The sequence below is a fragment of the Heterodontus francisci genome, chromosome 48 (assembly GCF_036365525.1).
Source record: "Heterodontus francisci isolate sHetFra1 chromosome 48, sHetFra1.hap1, whole genome shotgun sequence".
Lineage (NCBI taxonomy): Eukaryota > Metazoa > Chordata > Chondrichthyes > Heterodontiformes > Heterodontidae > Heterodontus > Heterodontus francisci.
The window spans coordinates 7,940,918-7,961,972 of record NC_090418.1 but is presented as its reverse complement, the minus strand read 5'-3'; the positions used below and the strand labels follow the sequence as shown (position 1 = coordinate 7,961,972).

General features: G+C 53.5%; 1 protein-coding gene across 3 annotated transcripts in view; it reads right to left on the bottom strand.

The window, feature by feature from the left end:
- The window catches only part of LOC137357364 (probable N-acetyltransferase 16), a 60,280-nt gene that overhangs the window by 31,890 nt on the left and 7,335 nt on the right, over positions 1-21,055 (bottom strand). The window contains exon 1 of one of the 3 annotated variants that reach the window (XM_068023633.1): positions 1,679-1,784. The exons of 1 other annotated variant lie outside the window; for it this stretch is intronic. In XM_068023633.1, coding sequence (XP_067879734.1) covers positions 1,679-1,748 — 70 coding nt within the window. In that variant the 5' untranslated portion in view covers positions 1,749-1,784. Of the gene's footprint in view, positions 1-1,421; positions 1,648-1,678; positions 1,785-21,055 lie in introns of those variants that run through there. One more of the 3 variants, XM_068023634.1, reaches the window with a different exon arrangement.

Genomic DNA, 21,055 nt, shown 5'->3' with positions numbered 1-21,055 from the left:
TCCTCCTCTCCCCTCCCCTCACCCCCACTCCCTCCTCCTCTCCCCTCCCCTCCCCCCCACTCCCTCCTCCCTACCCTCCCCCCCCCACTTTCTCCTCCTCTCCCCCCACTCCCTCCTCCTCTCCCTCCCCCCCAACTTTCTCCTCCTCTCCCTCCTTCTCTCCCCCCTTCTCCTCTCCACCCCACTCCCTCTTCATCCTCTCCCCCCTCACTCCCTCTTCTCTCCCCCCCACTCCTCCTCCTGCTCTCCACCCCACTCCCTCTCCTCTCCCCCCCCCCACTCCCTCCTCCTGCTCTCCACCCCACTCCCTCTTCCCCTCCCCCCCACTCCCTCTTCCCCTCCCCCCCACTCCCTCTTCCCCTCCCCTCCCCGCACTCCTCCTCCTCCTCCCCCCCACTACCCTCCTCCTCCCCCCCACTCCCTCCTCCTCTCCCCTCCCCCCCCACTCCCTCCTCCTCTCCCCTCCCCCCCACTCCCTCCTCCGCTCCCCTCCCACCTCCTCTCCCCTCCCCCTCACTCCCTCCCCCTCTCCCATCCCCCTCACTCCCTCCCCCTCTCCCTCACTCCCTCCTCCTCTCCACTCTCCCCTCCCCCCACTCCCTCCTCCTCCTCTCCCCCCACTCCCTCCTCCTCCTCTCCCTCCCCCCACTCCCTCCTCCTCCTCTCCCCTCCCCCCACTCCCTCCTCCTCCTCTCCCCTCCCCCCACTCCTCCTCCTCCTCTCCCCCCCACTCCCTCCTCCTCCTCTCCCCCCACTCCCTCCTCCTCCTCTCCCCCCACTCCCCCTCCTCTCCCCCCCACTCCCTCCTCCTCCTCTCCCCCCACTCCACTCCCTCCTCCTCCTCTCCCCCCCACTCCACTCCCTCCTCCTCCTCTCCCCCCCACTCCACTCCCTCCTCCTCCTCTCCCCCCCCCCACTCCCTCCTCCTCCTCTCCCCCCCACTCCCTCCTCCCCACTCCCTCCTCCTCTCCCCCCCACTCCCTCCTCCCCACTCCCTCCACTCCCTCCTCCCCACTCCCTCCTCCTCCTCTCCCCTCCACTCCCTCCTCCTCCTCTCCCCCCCACTCCCTCCTCCTCCTCTCCCCCCCACTCCCTCCCTCCTCCTCCTCTCCCCCCCACTCCCTCCTCCTCCTCTCCCTCACCCCCTTATCCTCTCCTCTCCTCCACTCCACTCCTCCTCTCCCCCCCACTCCCTCCTCCTCCTCCTCCTCTCCCTCACTCCCTCCTCCTCTCCACTCCTCCTCCCCCCACACTCACACTCCCATACTCTCTCCACCCAACTCCTCCTCCCACCACCCCTGGGAATCCCGCCCCGACCAACCGTCACCTGGGCTCGCGGCCCGAAAGCAGCCGTTGAAGCGCAGTTTTGTCTGGGCCGCAGAAGAAGATTTGAAGCGGCTTTAAATAAATAAATAAATCACCCGCGCTTGGCAAGCTGAGAAGAAATTAGGGGGAACATCTGCCCAGGCCTCATCTGACAATGTCTTGTCAGATCTCATTCGGACGCAGAGGCGCCAATCCTTGAAGTCTCTCCCGCCATCTTGCAGAAGCGGTTCACCGATGCCTTCAGGAGCTTGTTTTTTTTTAGTTTCCTTCGGCCCAAAAACCAAATCGCCTCAATCTTCGAAGTCAAACAAAACAATTTAGCCCTGACTGATTTTCTGCAAATCCACCTTACCTGTTGTTGAGCTGCACGATTGGAATGTGAGACTCTGAACTTGACGTGATTTAAGTGCTTGGTCATTCATGTCAATACTTGTACTGTTCAATGTCCCAAAGTACAAAGATACTGCCTAGGTTTCAATTTCCACTCTAGGCTGACTCAGTTGAATTTAAAAGACCTCACGGCCACTCTTGGAAGAAGAGCAGGAGGGTGGCGAAGTTTTCTTCGGTCTCCTGGGGCCAATATTTATCCCTGGACCAACATCACTTAAAGCAGATGACCTGGGTCATTGTCACATTGCTGTTTGTGGGAGCTTGCTGTGCGCAAATTGGCTGCCACATTTCCTACATTACAGCAGGGACGGCAGGTCAAAAAGTACCTCACTCGCTTTGGCGCCTGGGGTCATGAAAGGTGCTATAGAAATGCAAGTCTTTCTTTCTGAATGAACGCGTGATCGGCCCACAACGTGCCTCTCTTTGGGAGCGTGCCCCTCTCCTGAATTTGGGTTATTCTCCCAAGTGAGCAGAATTCAGCTCCGTTAGTCACTTGGCTAAGGTAAAGGGCATTGCAGTCCATAAAGTTCTCTTGAAGTGTAGTCACTGTTGTAATGCAGGGTGACAGAGCACAGCGAGATCCCACCGGCGGCAGTGCCATGGTTAACCACCAGGGAGAACTCCCCTGCTCATCTTCAAAGGGAGGCCACGGGGTGAACGCCCCATTCAAAAGATGGCACCCCCGACAATGCGGCGCTCCCTCAGTACTGCACTGGGTTATGCGGTGGGGGGGGGGGGACTGAAACCTTCTGCCTCAGAGGTGAGAATGTGAAACCCACTGAGCAATGCCTGGCACTTACCTTTAGCTGTCTGGGTCCTAAGCTTTGGAATTCCCTCCCTAAACCCCTCCACCTCCTTCTCCTGCTTGACGACTTTCATTGAATCCAACTTCTTTGGCTTGGCAACTGTTTTGATCTCCCGCTAACCCCTCTGTTCAGCACTTAAAGGGATTTTTTTTGCCTTTAAGGCACTTTACGGCCTCAACTAGAATATTGAGTCCTGTTCTGGGCACCGCGCTTTAAGAAGGATGTGAAGGCGTTGGAAAGGGTGCAGAAGAGATTTGTAAGAGTGACGCTAGGGATGAGGGACTTGAGTTACGTGTATAGATTGGAGAAGCTGGGGCTGTTCTCCTTGAAGAGAAGGCTGAGAAGAGAGTAAATAGAGGTGTTCAAAAACTTGAGGGTCTAGATCGAGTAGATAGGATGAAAGTGTTCCCATTGGTGGAAGGATCCAGAACCAGAGGACACCGATTTAAGGTGATTGGCAAAAGAAGCAATGGCGACATGAGGAAAAACCTTCTGATGCAGCGAGTGGTTGGGATCTGGAATGCACTTTCAGAGTGGGGTGGAGGCAGATTCACAAGGTTTTCAGATAGTGAAAAAAACTGCAGGGTTACAGGGAAAAGGCAATAGAGTGGGACTAGCTGAGTTGCTCTTGCAGAGAGCCAGCATGGGCCGAATGGCCTCCTGTGCTGTAACCATTGATTCTGCGATTGGATATAAATGCAAACTGTTAGAGCTGGTGTTCCTGCCATACCATTCCACGGCCAACAGGTGGCGACATGACCCCAGGAACAAGGGAACCAATCCCTGCATACCACAAAATGGCGCCACCTACTGTCGGAAAAAAAACATTACTGCAGCATCCAGCTCTGATTCGATAAAAGTGACAACAACTTGTATTATGCAGTGCCTTTCACATAAGGAGACATCCCAAGGCGCTTCATGGGAGAGTTATAAAGCAAAATTTGACACCAAGCTGCGTGAGGAGATATTAGGACAGGTGACCAAAAACTTGGTCAAGTAGGTGGAAGAGAGGGAGTTGGGGAGGTTCAGGGAGGGAATTCCAGAGCTTGGGGCCCAGGCAGCTGGAGCCACAGCCGCCAATGGTGGAGTTAAAATCAGGGATGCTCCTGAGACAAGAATTGGGGGAGCGCAGCATTTACCCTGTCATGTCCTCTGAGAAATTTATATATCTCTATAAAAAAACAGAAAATGCTGGAAATACTCGGCAGGTCAGGCAGTATCCGTGGAGAGAGAAACAGGATCACAGAATTGTTACAGTGCAGAAGGAGGCCATTCAGCCCATCGTGTCCACACTGGCTCTCCGAAAGAGCAATGTACTCAGTTCCATTCCCCTGCCTTCTCCCCGTAACCCTGCACATTCTTCCTTTTCATATAGCTGTCTAATTCCCTTTTGAATGCTTCAATTGAACTTGCCTCCACCAAGTTCGCAGGCAGTGCATTCCAGACCTTAACCACTCTCTGCGTGAAAAAGTTTTTCCTCATGTCACTTTTGCTTCTCTTAACAAATACTTCAAATCTGTGCCCTCTCGTTCTTGATCCTTTCACAAATGGGAACAGTTTCTCCCTGTGTACTCTGTCCTGTGTACTCATGATTTTGAATACCTCTATCAAATCACCTCTCAGCCTTCTCTTCTCCAAGGAAAACAGTTCCTGAGGTTCCTCATCCCTGGAACCAATCTTGTGAATCTTTTCTGTAGTTTCTCCAATGCCCTCACGTCTTTCCTAAAGAACGGTGCCCGGAAATGGATGCAATACTCCAGCTGAGGCCAAACTAGTGTCTTATACAAGTTTAACATAACTTTCTTGCTCTTGTACTCTGTGCCCCTATTAATAAAGCCAAGGATACTGCATGTTTTATTAACCATTCTTTCAACCTGTCCTGCCACCTTCAATGACTTATGCACATATACGCCCAGGTCCCTCTGCTCCTGCACACCCTTTAGAATTGTACCCTTTATATTGTCTCTCCATGTTCTTCCTACCAAAATGAATCACTTTTCACGTCTCTGCATTGAACTTCATCTGCCACCTGTCTGCCCATTTCACCAACTTGTCTATGTCCTTTTGGAGTTCTACACTATCCTCAAAGTTCACAATGCTTCCAAGTTTTGTATCATCTGCAAACTTTGAAATTGTGCCTCGTACATCAAGGTCTAAGTCATTAATATATATCAGGAAAAGCAAGGGTCCCAACACTGACTGGAAACTCCACTACAAACCTTCCTCCAGCCTGAAAGATATCCATTAACCACTACTCTTTGTTTCCTCTCACTCAGCCAATTCTATATCCATGTTGTGACTGTTCCTTTTATTCCATGAGCTATAAGTTTGCTCACAGGTCTGTTATGTGGCAATGAATCAAGCACTGTATGAAACAGAGTTAATGTTTCAGGTCGATGACCTTTTGTCAGAACTTTATATGTTTAAAAGAACTTTATACGTTTCAATAAGATCCTTTGTCCTTTGGGGAAGGAAATCTGTCCTTACCTGGTCTGGCCTACATGTGACTCCAGACTCACAGCAATGTGGTTGACTCTTAACTGCCCTCTGAAATGGTTGAGCAAGCCACTCAGTTCAAGGGCGTTTAAGGATCGGCACCAAATGCTGACCTTGCCAGCGACACCCACAACACATGAAAGAATAAATAGATCACGTTTATCTCACTGCTGTGCGCAAATTGGCTGCCACTTTTCCGACATTAAGCAGTGACTTCACTTCGAAAGCACTTCATTGGATGTAAAGCGCTTTGGGATGTCCTGAGGTTGTGAATGGTGCTATATAAATGCAAGACCTTTCGTTCACAGAGTCCCAGTAAAGAGGGCTGATTTGATGTTGAGTTGGCAGCGGTAGAAAGGATCTGGATGCAGAAGGGGGAATTGGGGGTTTAAGAGAGAGTTAACGACACCATATGATATGGGGAGGAAAAGGGAGTGTTAGTCATAAAGTAGGGGCTCAGGGTGGGGACGAGTCCCAGACTCCAGATGGAGTGGCATTGTCTCACATGGGTTACTGGCCAGATGGCTTGAATGGGTTGGGCCCATCACTCCCTCCGCCTCAGACTGGGTATTGCTCGCTTTGCCCTGGCTACAGTGATGGGGTAACGTCCGATGCACGATGGACTCTAAACGTGAATTTGATTAAAGCTCTTGTGAACGCCTTGGGATGTTTTCCTGTGCAAGAGGTCCCGCAGAAAAGCTATGGCAGTAAAGGAAAATCCAAAACTGGATTCCTCTCATTGGACAACAGCTGCCCCCGCCGTGGGATTGGGCCCACTCAATCCTCGGCCAATCCAGGGACCAGCACCACAACTGCCCAACACACCCAGGGCAACTGCCAGACTTTTAACTCGCAAGTCCTCGGCTTCAGCTCCTGTGTGCTGTCAGGTTGGGATTCTGTCAGGAGGCAGAAGGAATCCTTTGTCTCATCACCAACAGCTCGACCAGTATCTGTTGTAATGAGCAATGGGTGTGCAGCCCCCCTCTGCTGTGACACTATGAGTCAGTACCAGCCCACATCTCACCCCTGTGTTAATCACCAGCCCCTGTTATGCCTTCGCCTGAATCCCTCTCTCCTCAATGTACCGCTGATAAACAATGCTTGTTGATGAGAGTTGCAAGTGTCATTTTCAATCGAAAGCCACGTCCTTGATGCAGCATCTCACCCCAGAGCTGAGGGGGGTAGCTGCCCTATTCCGAGTCACAGTGCCCAGCCAAGCATCACTCAGGCATTAGACAGTGTAGAGGGAGCTTTACTTTGTATCTAACCCAATCTTTTTTGTATCTAACCCCATTTTATTTTTATTTAGGGATCCTTTATACACCAGGCCCCTTTTATATATTATTTGTCGAGGAGGCCTTGATTCCTCATATATGCATCTTATAAAATAACTTTATTAAAATTGAATAAATAAAACAAAAATTCAAATTAAAATAGCATTATCTGCATCAATGATGCACTCCAGCCCCTGCGGTGCCCACCGGTTGCGGAGGACCTCAAGCGAACAGGCAGACACTGCATGCTCCTTCTCCAGGGACACCTGAGTGCGAACGTAACCTTGGAAGAGGGGCAGACGATCCGAGTGGATGGACCCTCCCAAAGACCCACAGCCTGGACCTGTGAATTGCCACCTTGGCCAGGCCCAGGAGCAGACTGGCGAGGAGACCCTCCTCCTGACACCCACCCCCCCTGCATCGGGTGCCCAAAGATCAGGAGCATGGGGCTGAAGTGCAACCAAAACTTGAGGAGCAGCCCCTTTGAATACTCGAAGAGGGGCTGAAACCTGGCACGCTCCATATATACATGGAGCATGGACTCGGCCAAGCCGCAGAAATTGCAGGCAGCCTGGGAGTCCGTGAACATGCTTAAAACTCTATTGCATGGGACTGCCCTGTGCAGCACCCTCCACCCCAGGTCCCCGATGTAAAGGGGGAGGACTCCCGCGTAGAGAGACCTCCACTGGGGTTTCCATTCGCTGCCAGACGGCAACACGAACCGCCAGGGCATGTCTGGACGGCGGGCGAAGAAGTGGATAGTGTGCAGGAGCAGCCAGTACAGGAAACCCCTCCGCACCATTTGGAATGGCACGGAGGGCATTTCCGAGAGGCGGCTCAGTTTGTGCGGGACCAGCTCCCGAGGAGGGTTCCGGGGCCTGGGTCCAATGAGCAGTTCCGGTCGAGCAGGGGTCAACTCGGCTGGGAGCACTCCACACTCCCGAGCCCCTCGTCACCCACAGTGAGGTCCATCCCCAGAGCCGGCCACTCAGACAGCCAAGGCGCTCTCCTCCACCAGCGGGGATCCCGGGAAAAGACAGGTAACTCCCTCAGAGAGGTGCAGCTAACGTTCTCCACTGGGAGCTGTGTGTCGTCTTGAAGGCAGTGCCACTGGCGGAACAAATACGTCGCCAGTGCATACCACCTGGGAGGATGCTCGATGTACAGGTATCTCTGCAGGGTCCAAAGGCGGAGAGTCGCAGCCTGGGTGCGGATGCACATCAGTGACTGGCTGCCCTCCTCAATCGGGAGACTCAGGACCACGGCAGAGACCCAGTGTTTCCTCTTGCACCAGAAGAAATCGATGAGCTTCTTCTGAATCTTGGTGGCAAATGCTGGGGGCGGGACCAAAGTGACCAACCGGTACCACAGCATGGAGGCCACCAGTTGGTTTATGACCAGTGCTCGGCCCGTAGGAAAGCACTCGGAGCAGTCCTGTCCAGCGTCCCAGCTGAGTGGTGATTTTTGCCTCCAACTCCTGCCAGCTTGCCGGCCAGGCTTCCTCAGCAGGGCTAAGGTGGACTCCCAGATAGAGGAGGTGCGTGGTGCTCCATGCAAAAGGTGTTAACTCCTCCTGTAGGGAGTCCACCCACCACTGACCCACCAGGTGTCCGGAACATTACTCCAATTGATCCTCGTGGAGGACGCGGCAGAAAAGGCACTCGCACATACTCTGTGGATCTGTGACCGTGAGGAGCACGTCATTGGCGTAAGCCGAGAGGCCAACCCGCATGTCTTGGCCCACGCAAAGCAAAACCCGCCAAGCTCCTGTGAAGCAGGCACAGGAATGGCTCCACGCCCATGAATAGCTGGCGGCGGAAGGAGTGGACATGTCGGAGGCTGCCTTCCCGAAGACTTAGCGGGACTGGGGTGATCCCCGACCTCACCTCCCCCAGATGCTGCAGGTTGGGGGGGAGGAGCTCATGGGGAGTAAAGGGCGGGACGTTTGATAGAGATACACACTGTGCAGTGGCCTTCAGAGGATCCTCTGGCAGGAGAGTCCCGCCCACGGTGAGGCCCCTGCTCAGGACCAGGGCCACCGCTCGTTCGGTTTACAGGAAAAACACTGCCTTCCCGTACATCATACCTTTTTAACTACAGAGCAGGCCTTTTCCTGTGCCTTAAACTTTCTATGATTCTATGATCTTTGAGGCTGCGACAAAGGCCGATGGGCCGACAACCTTGGCCATTGCCTTAAGGCAAGCCTCAATAGTCATAGTTGTGTGTGTGTGTGTGTAACTCTTGACCCCATGCTTTTTAGTCAAAATTTTAAATATTGATGGGGCTACAGCATATGAAGGCCCCACCACTGGAGAGGACTGTGAAGCCATGGGGTAGAAGAGTCACACCCATCGTTGAATAAAACAGAGTTGAGAGGGGAAAAAAAAAATAGTCCCACAAATATTTTGCTGGGAGGTTATCACAGGGAGAGAAGCTGAAGGAGAGGAAGGCCAGGAAGAATCAGTTTCTTTTCAGACGTTACTTCAAGGTAGTCCTTTCGCTGGTCTTCCAGTTGGTGGGGGGGAGGAGGGGGCGATGTCTTCACCTGGGACAGCTGCCCAGGCACACTTTGCTTCCAGTGTTGAGGGAAAATAGAAAAGAGAAAGTCTCTTCACCTGGGCAGCTCCAGCTATCCCAAGCTAGGTCGTTGGGGTGGGGAAGAAGCTCCTATTCAATGGTGTTAAACACAGGAGCTCCCTGTTCAAACAAAACGGCCGAACCCAAGGTCTTCAGGACTCTTCTTTGCCCCTCCCACAACAATCAATGAAAGAGCTTCAAAAAGTCAAACTCACAAGAGCTGTCAGTTCTTTTGGCCTCCTGTTTTCCTCTTTTGTATTAAGGATACATGGAAAAACCTTCCTTTCAATCTCAGTCTTTCTCCTTGCAGCAGTCAAACAGTCTCCAGCACACAGCCACAGTCAGCTGAACCGCGTTAACCACTGAGCAGTCCTCAATCAGGCAGCAGCCAAACCCTTGCTGGGAGTGTTTGATGGGGACAGTGTAGAGGGAGCTTTACTCTGCATCTAACCCCGTTTTTTTTTTTTTGTCGAGGGGGCCTTTATTCCTCAGGCCCCCTTTATATACACACTTATATTTTTAAAATAACTTTATTAAAACAGATAAATAAACAAAAAACTCAAATTAAAATGCCATTCTCGGCGTCGACAATGCACTCCAGTCCCTGCGGTGCCCACCGGTCGCGGAAGGCCTCAAGCGTACCGGCGGACACCGCATGCTCCTTTTCCAGGGACACCTGGGCGCGAACGCAACCGCGGAAGAGGGGCAGGCAATCGGGGAGGACGGACCCCCCGACGGCCCGCAACCTGGACCTGTGAATTGCCACCTTGGCCAGGCCCAGGAGCAGACCGACGAGGAGATCCTCCTCCCGGCCCAAGCCCCTCCGCACCGGGTGCCCAAAGATCAGGAGCGTGGGACTGAAGTGCAGCCAGAATTTGAGGAGCAGCCCCTTCAGATACTCAAATAGGGGCTGCAACCTCGCACACTCCATGTAAACGTAGAACACGGACTCGTCCAGGCCGCAGAAAGTACAGCTGGCCTGGGAGTCCGTGAACCTACTTAAAAGTCTATTGCACGGGACTGCTCTGTGCAGCACCCTCCATCCCAAGTCCCCGATGTAAAGGGGGAAGACTCCCGTGTAGAGAGACCTCCATCGGGGTTTCCCCTCGCCGCCAGATGGCAACGCGGACCGCCAGGGCGTATCCGGCCGGCTGACGAGGGCGAGGAAGTGGAGAGTGTGCAGGAGCAGCCCGTACAGGAAACCCCTCCGCGCCGATTGGAATGGCACGGAGGGCATTTCCGAGAGGCGGCTCGGGTTGTGCGGGACCGGCTCCCGAGGAGGGTTTCGGGGCCTGGGTCCGATGAGCAGTTCCGGCCGAGCGGGAGTCAGCTCGGCCGGGAGCGCCCCGCACTCACGAGCCCCCTCGCCACCCGCAGTGAGGGGCGTCCCAGGGGTTTCGGCTACTCCTCCGCCCGCCGGACCGTCCCCGGAGTCGGCCGCCCGGACAGCCGAGGCGCTCTCCTCCGCCGGCGGGGGAGCGCACTGACTGGAGGCGACCATGTTCCAGACTCGGAATAGATCCCGGTAAAAGACAGGCAACTCCCTCAGAGAGGTGCGGCTAACGGACTCCACCGGGAGCTGCGTGTCGTCTTGAAGGCAGTGACACTGGCAGAAAAAAAACGTCGCCAGCGCACACCATCTGGGAGGACCCTCGAGGTACAAGTATCTCTGCAGGGTCCGAAGGCGGAGAGTCGCAGCCTGGGTGCGGACGCACACCAGCGACTGACCGCCCTCCTCAATCGGGAGACTCAGGACCACGGCAGAGACCCAGTGTTTCCTCTTGCACCAGAAGAAATCGATGAGCTTCTTCTGAATCTTGGTGGCAAATGCTGGGGGCGGGACCAAAGTGACCAACCGGTACCACAGCATGGAGGCCACCAGTTGGTTTATGACCAGTGCTCGGCCCGTAGGAAAGCACTCGGAGCAGTCCTGTCCAGCGCCCCAGCCGAGCGATGACTTTCGCCTCCAACTCCTGCCAGTTTGCCGGCCAGGCTTCCTCAGCGGGGCTAAGGTGGACTCCCAGATAGAGGAGGTGCGTGGTTCTCCACGCAAAAGGTGTCATCTCCTCCGGCAGGGAGTCCACCCGCCACTGACCAACCAGGAGTCCGGAACATTTCTCCCAATTGATCCTCACGGAGGACGCGGCAGAAAAGGTCTGCTGGCAGTCGCGCATCCTCCGCAAGTCAACGGGATCTGTGATTGTGAGGAGCACGTCGTCGGCGTAAGCTGAGAGGACGACCTGCATGGCCGGCTCGCGCAGAGCCAATCCCGTCAACCTCCTGCGAAGCAGGCACAGGAAGGGCTCCACGCAGATGGTAAACAATTGGCCGGACATGGGGCATCCCTGACGCACTCCTCTCCCAAAGCGAAGGGGCGCCGTCAAGGACCCGTTAACTTTGACTAGACACTCTGCGGCGGCGTATAAAAGTCGGACCCGGGCCACGAAATGCGGCCCGAGTCCGAAAGCGCGCAGAGTCCCGAAAAGGTAATCGTGATCCACCCTGTCGAACGCCTTCTCCTGATCGAGGGAGAGAAAGGCGACCGACTGACCAGTGCTCTGGGAAAGATGGATCAGGTCCCGGACCAGGTGGACGTTGTCCTGGATGGACCGGCCCGGGACCGTGTAGGACTGGTCGGGGTGGATCATGTGGGCCAGCACGGAGCCCAAGCGGGTAGACATAGCCCGGGCAAAGATCTTATAATCCGTGCTGAGGAGGGAAACTGGAAGCCAGTTTTTAAGCAGGCGGAGATCGCCCCTCTTCGGCAGCAGGACGATGACCACCCTGCACCACGAGAGGGGCATCTCCCCGGTCGCCAGGCTTTCCCCCAGGACCCGCGCGTAATCGTCCCTCAGGACGTCCCAGAACGCCCTGAGGAACTCCACGGTCAACCCATCCAGCCCTGGGGATTTGCCCCTCGAGAGCTGGTGGAGGGCGCCAGTCAGCTCCGCCAACGTGAGCAGAGCCTCCAATCCTTCGGCGCCCTCTGGGCTGACCTGCGGCAGGTCCTCCCACAAAACTCTGCGCGCATCCTCGCTGGACGGATCCGGAGAGAACAACGCACTGTAATAAGTACGGACCAGGAGGCCCATTCCCTCCGGATCCGTGATGGAGGATCCGTCGTCGGCCAGCAGCTCAACGAGCTGCTTACGGACCCCCCCGCCATTTTTCCAGTGAGTAGAAGAAGGGTGAGGCGCGGTCCAAATCTTCCAGGATCTGGATCCGCGACCTCATGTACGTGCCTAGGGACCCTATGAGCTGCAGGTCCCTCAGCGTGCCCTTCTTCTCTTTGTACGCCTGCCACAGGGCCGGGTCCACGACGGCATGACCAAGGCGGGACTCCCAGTCGAGCACCTCCCTCTCAAGGCGCCCGATCTCGGCTTCCCGCCTCTTGGTCGACCCCTTCGCGTACTCCTGACAGAAGACGCGGATGTGAGTCTTGCCCACATCCCACCATAGCCTCAAGGAGGGGAAGCCCCCCGCTTCCTTCTCCAGTCGGCCCAGAATCGACAGAATGAGTCCCGAAATCGCTCGTCCTCCAGCAGCCGGTTGTTAAAGTGCCAGTATGCGGACCCCGCCTGCGTGCGGAGCGGAGTGAACTCCGCCCACACCAGGTGGTGGTCCGAGCACGGCACCAGCTGCATGGAGGCCGCCGAGACGCGGGAGACGTACGCGTGCAAAATGTAGAGGCGGTCGATTCGCGACCCCCCTCCTCCAGACCTCCACGTGAAGGCGCTGGAGTCGGGATGGAGATTCCGCCAGACGTCCACCAAGTTAAGGGAGCTGATCAGTCCCCTCAAATTCTCCACCGACGCTTGGCCGCGCTGGGGACCGGAGCGATCCCCCACCTCGAGGGTGCAGTTAAAATCCCCCCCGAGGATGATGCACTCGCCACTATCGATGGAGCTCAAGAGAGCGGACACTTCTTCAAAGAAGCGCGCTTGCAACGCGCCAGGTCTGGGCGTGTACACGTTCACAAATTGGAGCGGCACGCTACCCAGGCGAACAGCGAGGTGGAGCAAGCGGCCCGGCACTAGCTCCTTGACCCCCAAGATCTCCGGCTGAAAAGTCGGAGAGTCCAAGATAGCCAACAAGATAGCCACCCCACTAGAAATAGGGGTGAGGTGACTCATGTAGACCTCACCCTGCCACTCCAGGAGCCAGGTGGCTTCGTCTCCCGGAACGGTGTGGGTTTCCTGCAGAAAGCTCACCGCGTATCTCCCCTCCCTAAGGACTGAGAGATTGTGAAATCTGCGGTGAGACCCCCTGCTGCCGTTGAAGTTGAGGCTGGCTATGGTTATCTTCATGTCAAAGGTACTTAAAACCCGTCATCAACAGCTCACTGTGAGGAGGGAGTGGAAGGCCAGCAACCCATTGAGGAACACATTGAAACGGCGCCTCTCAACCAGTTTCACGCCCGCGCGCTTGCCCGTTATCTTCAGGGCAGCACGGACGGACTGGATGATCAGCGCCAGATTCGACCAGAGGTCGAGGGCCAGCTGAACTTTATTGCGGCAGCCCCTGCAAACCGCGAGGAAATCCCGGAGTTCCACCGTGGGGATGAGAGGAGATTCGGTGGGAGGCACGAGGGACTCCACCACCTCACTGGTGATGGAATCAAGATCATCCTCCATGCCCCCCACCGAATCCCCATCCTCCTACGGGTCGTCACCGCCAGCGGCCGACACGCCCACCGCACACTGTGGGGCGGACGCCCCGGCCGCGCCAGCTGGTCCCGCCTCCGTCGCGATCCCACCCACAGGATCGATGGCGGAGGAGTCCTCTCTGGGTTCTATTGTGAAACTGGAGCCTGTAGGCACCAGCGGTTCAGGACCCCCCTCCACCTCCGTCCCCAGGCCAATGAGTGGTCCAGGGGAGACAGAAGTTCCCGACTCCGGAAAACCAGCCGGAGCCGAGACTGGAGGCGGAGAGAGGAGGCCATCTCCCGCTCCGTCAGCACCCACAGGCCCAGCAGATGGGGCAGCATTCTCGGTTATAACCGGGTCGGGTGTCTCTAGGTTGGTGGTGGACTCCGGCTGGGAGGGCCGACCCTCTGGGGCCTTGCCCTCCCCTTCACTCAGGGCACCCGACCCATTAGCAGTGGCAGAATGGGCGGCATCCCCAGGCTCCCCCACTACAAGCAGGGCCCCACTTACTCCTTCAGGAGGGGCCTCATGTACCGGGGCCTTCCCCTCCCCTCCATCCTGAGGAATAGGGAGCTCATGCCCGGACTTTGTAGCCTTGGTGATAGCGGTAGGGGAAACCTGGGGACCCAAGACAGGAGACAGCTCCCCTCCAACAGACGAGCCCTGCGCCTCAGGGCCCCTCATTACCTCTGTGGAGGGGTGCCTTCTCTTTTTCCCACCAGGGCGCAGAGGCTCAGAGACCTCCATATCATCAGAGACCTCCACCTCCACACTCTCCTTTTTTTTATTCACCCTGGGCCTGAGCCCAGCCCTGGGGCAAGTTAACTTCCCGAGATTGGGCTTTGTGCTGAACTCAGACTTGGGTAGTGTCACGGTGTCCAGGGGACGCGCCTCTCGATGTTTATTTCTCCTCCGCGCCTTCCTTCCACTTGGACGGTCACCCCCTTCCCTGCCGGAGGCCGTGAAAACCACAGCCTCCGGCACCGACTGAATGGTATCTGGTGGTGGTGTAGGGGGGTTGGGAGGAGGTGCAGCGTCGCCACCCTGGGCCGCCGAGTTGGAGTTGGCAGCCGGGAGGTTGGGGCAGTTCTTACGAACATGCCCCACCCCCTTACAGACATGGCACCGCACCCCGTCCAAGGTCCAGAAGACTCGGTAGGCCGTCCCCTGGAATTCTACATTAAAGTGGCCCTCTGTCACCTCCTCCCGCGCCAGCTGCATGAATAACTGGCGGCGGAAGGAGTACACGTGTCGGAGGCTGTTCTCCCGAAGACCGAGCGGGACTGGGGTGAGCCCCGTCTTTACCTCCCCCAGATGGTGCAGGTGGGGAAGGAGGAGCTCACCAGGAATGAAGGGCGGGACATTGGATAGAATGAGCCTTTGCGCAGTGGCCTCCAGGGGGTCCACTGGCAGAAAGGTCCCGCCCACGGTGAGCCCCTTGCTCAGAGCCAGGGACACCGCCCGCTCGGTCTTCAGGAATAACACTGCCTTCCCGTACATTTTAGAGGCTGCAACAATGGCCGAAGGGCCGACAACCTCGGCCATTGCTTTCACGCATGCCTCTATAGTCATGTTCGGGTGGACGTAGCTCTTGACCCCATGCTTCGATGTTAATAAAGCAAACGGTGACGGGGCAACAGGTGCAGCTGCAGCAGCCGCAGCAGCATATGTACGGGAAGGCCCCGCCACCGGCGAAGAGGGGCTTGCCATGGGCTCGCAGAGCTACGCCCACTCCCAAGAAACAAAGCACACGACAGTTTTCTTTAACACAAACAATATGATGGGGGAGGTGGGGATGGGAGTAGAGGAGGATAGGGTTGAAAAGGACAAGGAGAGGAAAGGATAGGTGGCCGACTGATGGAAGAGAGAGAACAGCTGCGAGGATGTTACAGTTCACTTGGTGGTTGGAGCACCTTCCTGCAGAGTCTACAGTTCAATCTTCCAGTTAGGGGAGGGCTCTTCGCCCGGGTCGGCGAGAGCCGCCCGGTTCTCTCCCTTTTCAGTTGTTGTATAAAGATAGTCTTCAGCCGGGCAGCTCCAGCCGTCCTGAGCCACACAGTTGGGGGTGGGGAGGGAGCCCCTTTTGTGCAGGATGGCAGATAAACACAAGACCAAATACAAGGGCTCCCTATAGAATTTGGCAGCCTCACCCCTGGATCTACCGGTGCCTCCCCCCTCCCCCAACAGTCCAAACAACCAACAGTTCTCTGGTGCTCCAACACCCACCTCTCCAAAATGACTTGCAGGTCTTCTTAATCCTTGAAAAAGTGCAACAGTTCCTCAGTAAATGCAGCTGTCTCCACTCTATAGTCACCTCTTTGCAGTTATTCCACTCTCCTCTCTCCAGTTGCTGCAGTCTCCACTCTCCACTCTGCAGTTGCTGCAGCACAGGTGCAGCTGCTCAATGGGGACAGTGTAGAGGGAGCTTTACTCTGTATCTAACCCCGTGCTGTACCTGTCCTGGGAGTGTCTGATGGGGACAGTGTGGAGGGAGCTTTACTCTGTATCTAACCCCGTGCTGTACCTGTCCTGGGAGTGTCTGATGGGGACAGTGCAGAGGGAGCTTTACTCTGTATCTAACCCCGTGCTGTACCTGTCCTGGGAGTGTCTGATGGGGACAGTGTAGAGGGAGCTTTACTCTGTATCTGACCCCGTGCTGTACCTGGCCTGGGAGTGTCTGATGGGGACAGTGTAGAGGGAGCTTTACTCTGTTTCGAACCCCGTTTTTTTTTTTTCTTCTTTTTTCTTTTGTGGCCTTTATACCCCAGGCCCCTTTTATATTCTTCATGTCGAGGAGGCCTTTCTTTACAGTAGAGAAAGAAAATGTTGTCGAGGAGAATACTGAGATTCAGGCTACGAGGCTAGATGGGATTGAGGTTCACAAGGAGGAGGTGTTATCAATTTTGGAAAGTGTGAAAATAGATAAGTCCCCTGGGCCAGATGGGATTTATCCTAGGATTCTCTGGGAAGCTAGGGAGGAGATTGCAGAGCCTTTGTCCTTGATCTTTATGTCGTCATTGTCGACAGGAATAGTGCCGGAAGACTGGAGGATAGCAAATGTTGTCCCCTTGTTCAAGAAGGGGAGTAGAGACAGCCCTGGTAATTATAGACCTGTGAGCCTTACTTCGGTTGTGGGTAAAATGTTGGAAAAGGTTATAAGAGACAGGATGTATAATCATCTTGAAAAGAATAAGTTCATTAGCGATAGTCAGCATGGTTTTGTGACGGGTAGGTCGTGCCTCACAAACCTTATTGAGTTTTTCGAGAAGGTGACCAAACAGGTGGATGAGGGTAAAGCAGTGGATGTGGTGTATATGGATTTCAGTAAGGCGTTTGATAAGGTTCCCCATGGTAGGCTATTGCAGAAAATACGGAAGTATGGGGTTGAAGGTGATTTAGAGTTTTGGATCAGAAATTGGCTAGCTGAAAGAAGACAGAGGGTGGTGGTTGATGGCAAATGTTCATCCTGGAGTTTAGTTACTAGTGGTGTACCGCAAGGATCTGTTTTGGGTCCACTGCTGTTTGTCATTTTTATAAATGACCTGGAAGAGGGTGTAGAAGGGTGGGTTAGTAAATTTGCGGATGACACTAAGGTCGGTGGAGTTGTGGATAGTGCCGAAGGATGTTGTAGGGTACAGAGGGACATAGATAGGCTGCAGAGCTGGGCTGAGAGATGGCAAATGGAGTTTAATGCGGAAAAGTGTGAGGTAATTCACTTTGGAAGGAGTAACAGGAATGCAGAGTACTGGGCTAATGGGAAGATTCTTGGTAGTGTAGATGAACAGAGAGATCTTGGTGTCCAGGTGCATAAATCCCTGAAGGTTGCTACCCAGGTTAATAGGGCTGTTAAGAAGGCATATGGTGTGTTAGCTTTTATTAGTAGGGGGATCGAGTTTCGGAGCCACGATGTCATGCTGCAGCTGTACAAAACTCTGGTGAGACCGCACCTGGAGTATTGCATGCAGTTCTGGTCACCGCATTATAGGAAGGATGTGGAAGCTATGGAAAGGGTGCAGAGGAGATTTACTAGGATGTTGCCTGGTATGGAGGGAAGGTCTTACGAGGAAAGGCTGAGGGACTTGAGGTTGTTTTCGTTGGAGAGAAGGAGGAGGAGAGGTGACTTAATAGAGACATATAAGATAATCAGAGGGTTAGATAGGGTGGATAGTGAGAGTCTTTTTCCTCGGATGGTGATGGCAAACACGAGGGGACATAGCTTTAAGTTGAGGGGTGATAGATATAGGACAGATGTTAGAGGTAGTTTCTTTACTCAGAGAGTAGTAGGGGCGTGGAACGCCCTGCCTGCAACAGTAGTAGACTCGCCAACTTTAAGGGCATTTAAGTGGTCATTGGATAGACATATGGATGAAAATGGAATAGTGTAGGTCAGATGGTTTCACAGGTCAGCGCAACATCGAGGGCCGAAGGGCCTGTACTGCGCTGTAATGTTCTAATTCTAATTCTAATTGCTCAGGCCCCCTTTATATACATACTTATATTTTTAAAATAACTTTATTAAAAACAGAAATAAACAAAAAACTCATATTAAAATGCCATTCTCGGCGTCGACAATGCACTCCAGTCCCTGCGGTGCCCACCGGTCGCGGAAGGCCTCAAGCGTACCGGCGGACACCGCATGCTCCTTCTCCAGGGACACCCGGGCGCGAACGTAACCGCGGAAGAGGGGCAGGCAATCGGGGAGGACGGACCCCCCGACGGACCCCCCGACCAGTGAATTGCCACCTTGGCCAGGTCAGGAGCAGACCGACGAGGAGATCCTCCTGCCGGCCCATGCCCCTCCGCACCAGGTGCTGTACTTGCCCTGGGAGTGTTTGACAAGGCAGTGAGTGCCTAAAATGAAAAAACTCCTCTCACTTCAATGAGTGCAAAGATGAACCCCGAAAAAGTGCTGGAAGATAGGGAGCGAGCTTGATGTTATGAATCGAGTAAAGAAATGCAAAAATATTAGAGTTTAGAAGGATAATAGGAGGAAGCAACAGATCTGATGGACAGGTGAAGCAGATGGGAAAAGGGGATTTTCAACCAGATGCATTAATTAATTAATTAGTGGTGACGGCGATTGAGTTAATGAGATATTAGAAAACGTTGTTCTGACGGAAGTGGCTTAATTGAAATCTGGTGCTGCTGTTGGAGCTGAATTTAACATTAAATGTGTTGGGTTGTGTGAAATGATGAGTGATTGTTGTCTCTCAATAGAGGCTGTAAGAGATTGGAGATGCTGACACTTTGCTCGCTGGAGCAGAGATCATTATCTCCAGTTGCCGAGTCAGTGACAAGGTTCATTCATTCATTCAAAATTGTCACTGCGTGAGTGAGGAGACAGTTTCGGGGAAGTGTCTTTACACTGGGGATGAGATACTGCACCACTGGGAGTTAAAGAAGAGACTATTGGGAGAAATACATGATGCTAATATAATACAGACACTGCAATAATTATCTCTACAGCTTGACAAATTTGCAGGTGAAACCAAAGTAGGGGGTGAGTTGAATGAGAGAATGAATGTATGATTGAATGAGTGGCAGACGGTTTATAGTATTGACAGAATTGGAAGGCACTGGACAAGATAGGAAAAATGGATAACAGGTGAACGGTATAAGATTTGCCAAGCAAGAGGCTGTAAGACAAAATATTCCATCGAATGAGACATGTAAAGATAAATTGCTGAGAGGGTTATCGTATGAGGAAAGGTTTGACAGATTGGGCCCGTATTCATTGGAGTTTAGAAGGATGAGAGGTGATCTCATTGAAACATATAAGATCCTGAGGGGACTTGACAGGTTGGATGTTGAAAGGATGTTTCACCTTGTGGGAGAGACGGGAACTAGGGGGCACAGTTTAAAAATAAGGGGTCTACCATTTAAGACAGAGATAAGGAGACATTTTTTCTCTCAGATGGTCACGAGTCTGTGGAAGTCTCTTCTCTAGAGACCACTGGAGGCAATTGAATGTTTTTAAGGCAGAGGTGGATAGATTCTTTACATACAAGGGAGTCAAGGGTATAGGGAGTAGGCAGGAAAGTGGAGTTGAGTCCACAAACAGATCAGCCATGATCTTATAGAATGGCGGAACAAGCTCGAGGAGCCGAATAGCCTACTCCTGCTCCTCATTCGCACGTTTGTATGTATGTTCGTAAAAACCCAATCTAACCACTCATATAAGACTGAGCACCCCATCTAACATAAGTCTGCTTAGAGGACGGGGGATTTATATAGCATCATGACTTCGGGAGAATGCTTAAACACAAAGGATGAGAACTTTGAACTGACGCTAAATACAATAGCAGGGTAGAGAGCTTTGACAGACCCATTGGAGGAGCTCTGAGCTGGGAGTTCAGTCAGCACAGTAACTATGGCTGCTGCAGAGTGACTCACACAGTCATTAAGAAGCTGCATTGCTCCATTAAGCTGTGTTAAAAATTCTAATTGTTTGCAGCTCGGGGCTATTTAGCACCTACCAAACTGAGGAATAGAGGCTCATCTTTCTGTTTGTACCTTGAATTCCCAAGTCAGAGTCCATAGGAAACATGGTGACAGGAGGAGGCCATTCAGCTCCTCGAGCCTGTTGCACCATTCAGTCAGATCCTGGCTGATCTGTATCTTAACTCCATCTACGCACCTTGGTTCCACAGCCTTCAATCCCCATGCCAAGCAAAAATCTATCCATCTCAGTTTTGAAATTTCCAATTGACCTCTAGCCTCGACAGCTTTTTGGGGGGGAGTTCCAGATTCCCACTCCCCTTTGTGTGAAGAAGGGCTTCCTGACATCACCCCTGAACGGCCTGGCTCTAAATTTAAGGTTCTGCCCCCTTGTTCTGGACTCCCCCCACCACTGGAAATAGTTTCTCTCTATCTACCCATTGAAATTCCTTAATCATCTTAAACTCCTCAGTTAGATCACCCTTTAATCTTCGACACACAGGGCAATACAAGGCCCGAATCTGCAACCGGTCCACACAACAACATTTTTAACCCGACTAGTTTGATGTGGTGTTTGGCTTTATGTGAAGCAGTTTATTGTTTTAAATACAAATTTGTGTACTGATTTTGGGGCATTCGAACCAAAATACAAAAACACTGGAAACGCACAGTGGTGGTTTGTCAACAACAATAACTTGCATTTACATAGCACCTTTAACAGAGTAAAACATCCCAAGGCACTTCACAGGAGCGTTATCAAACCAAGTTCTGACACTGAGCCACAGAAAGAGACATTAGGACAGGTGACCCAAAGCTTGGTCAAGAAGGTCGGTTTTAAGAAGCATCTTAAAAGGAGGAGAGAGAGAGGCGGAGAGGTTTAGGGAGGGAATTCCAGAGCTTAGGGGCCCAGGCAGCTGAAGGCATGGCCGCCACTGGTGGAACAACTAAAATTGGAGATGCGCAAGAGGCCAGAATTGAAGAAGAGCAGAGATCTTGGAGGGATGTAGGGTTGAAGGAGGTTGAAGAGATAGGGAGGGACAAGGGGAGAGGAAGGGATTGAAAACAAGGATAAAAATTCTGACTTTGTACTCCTACCACATGC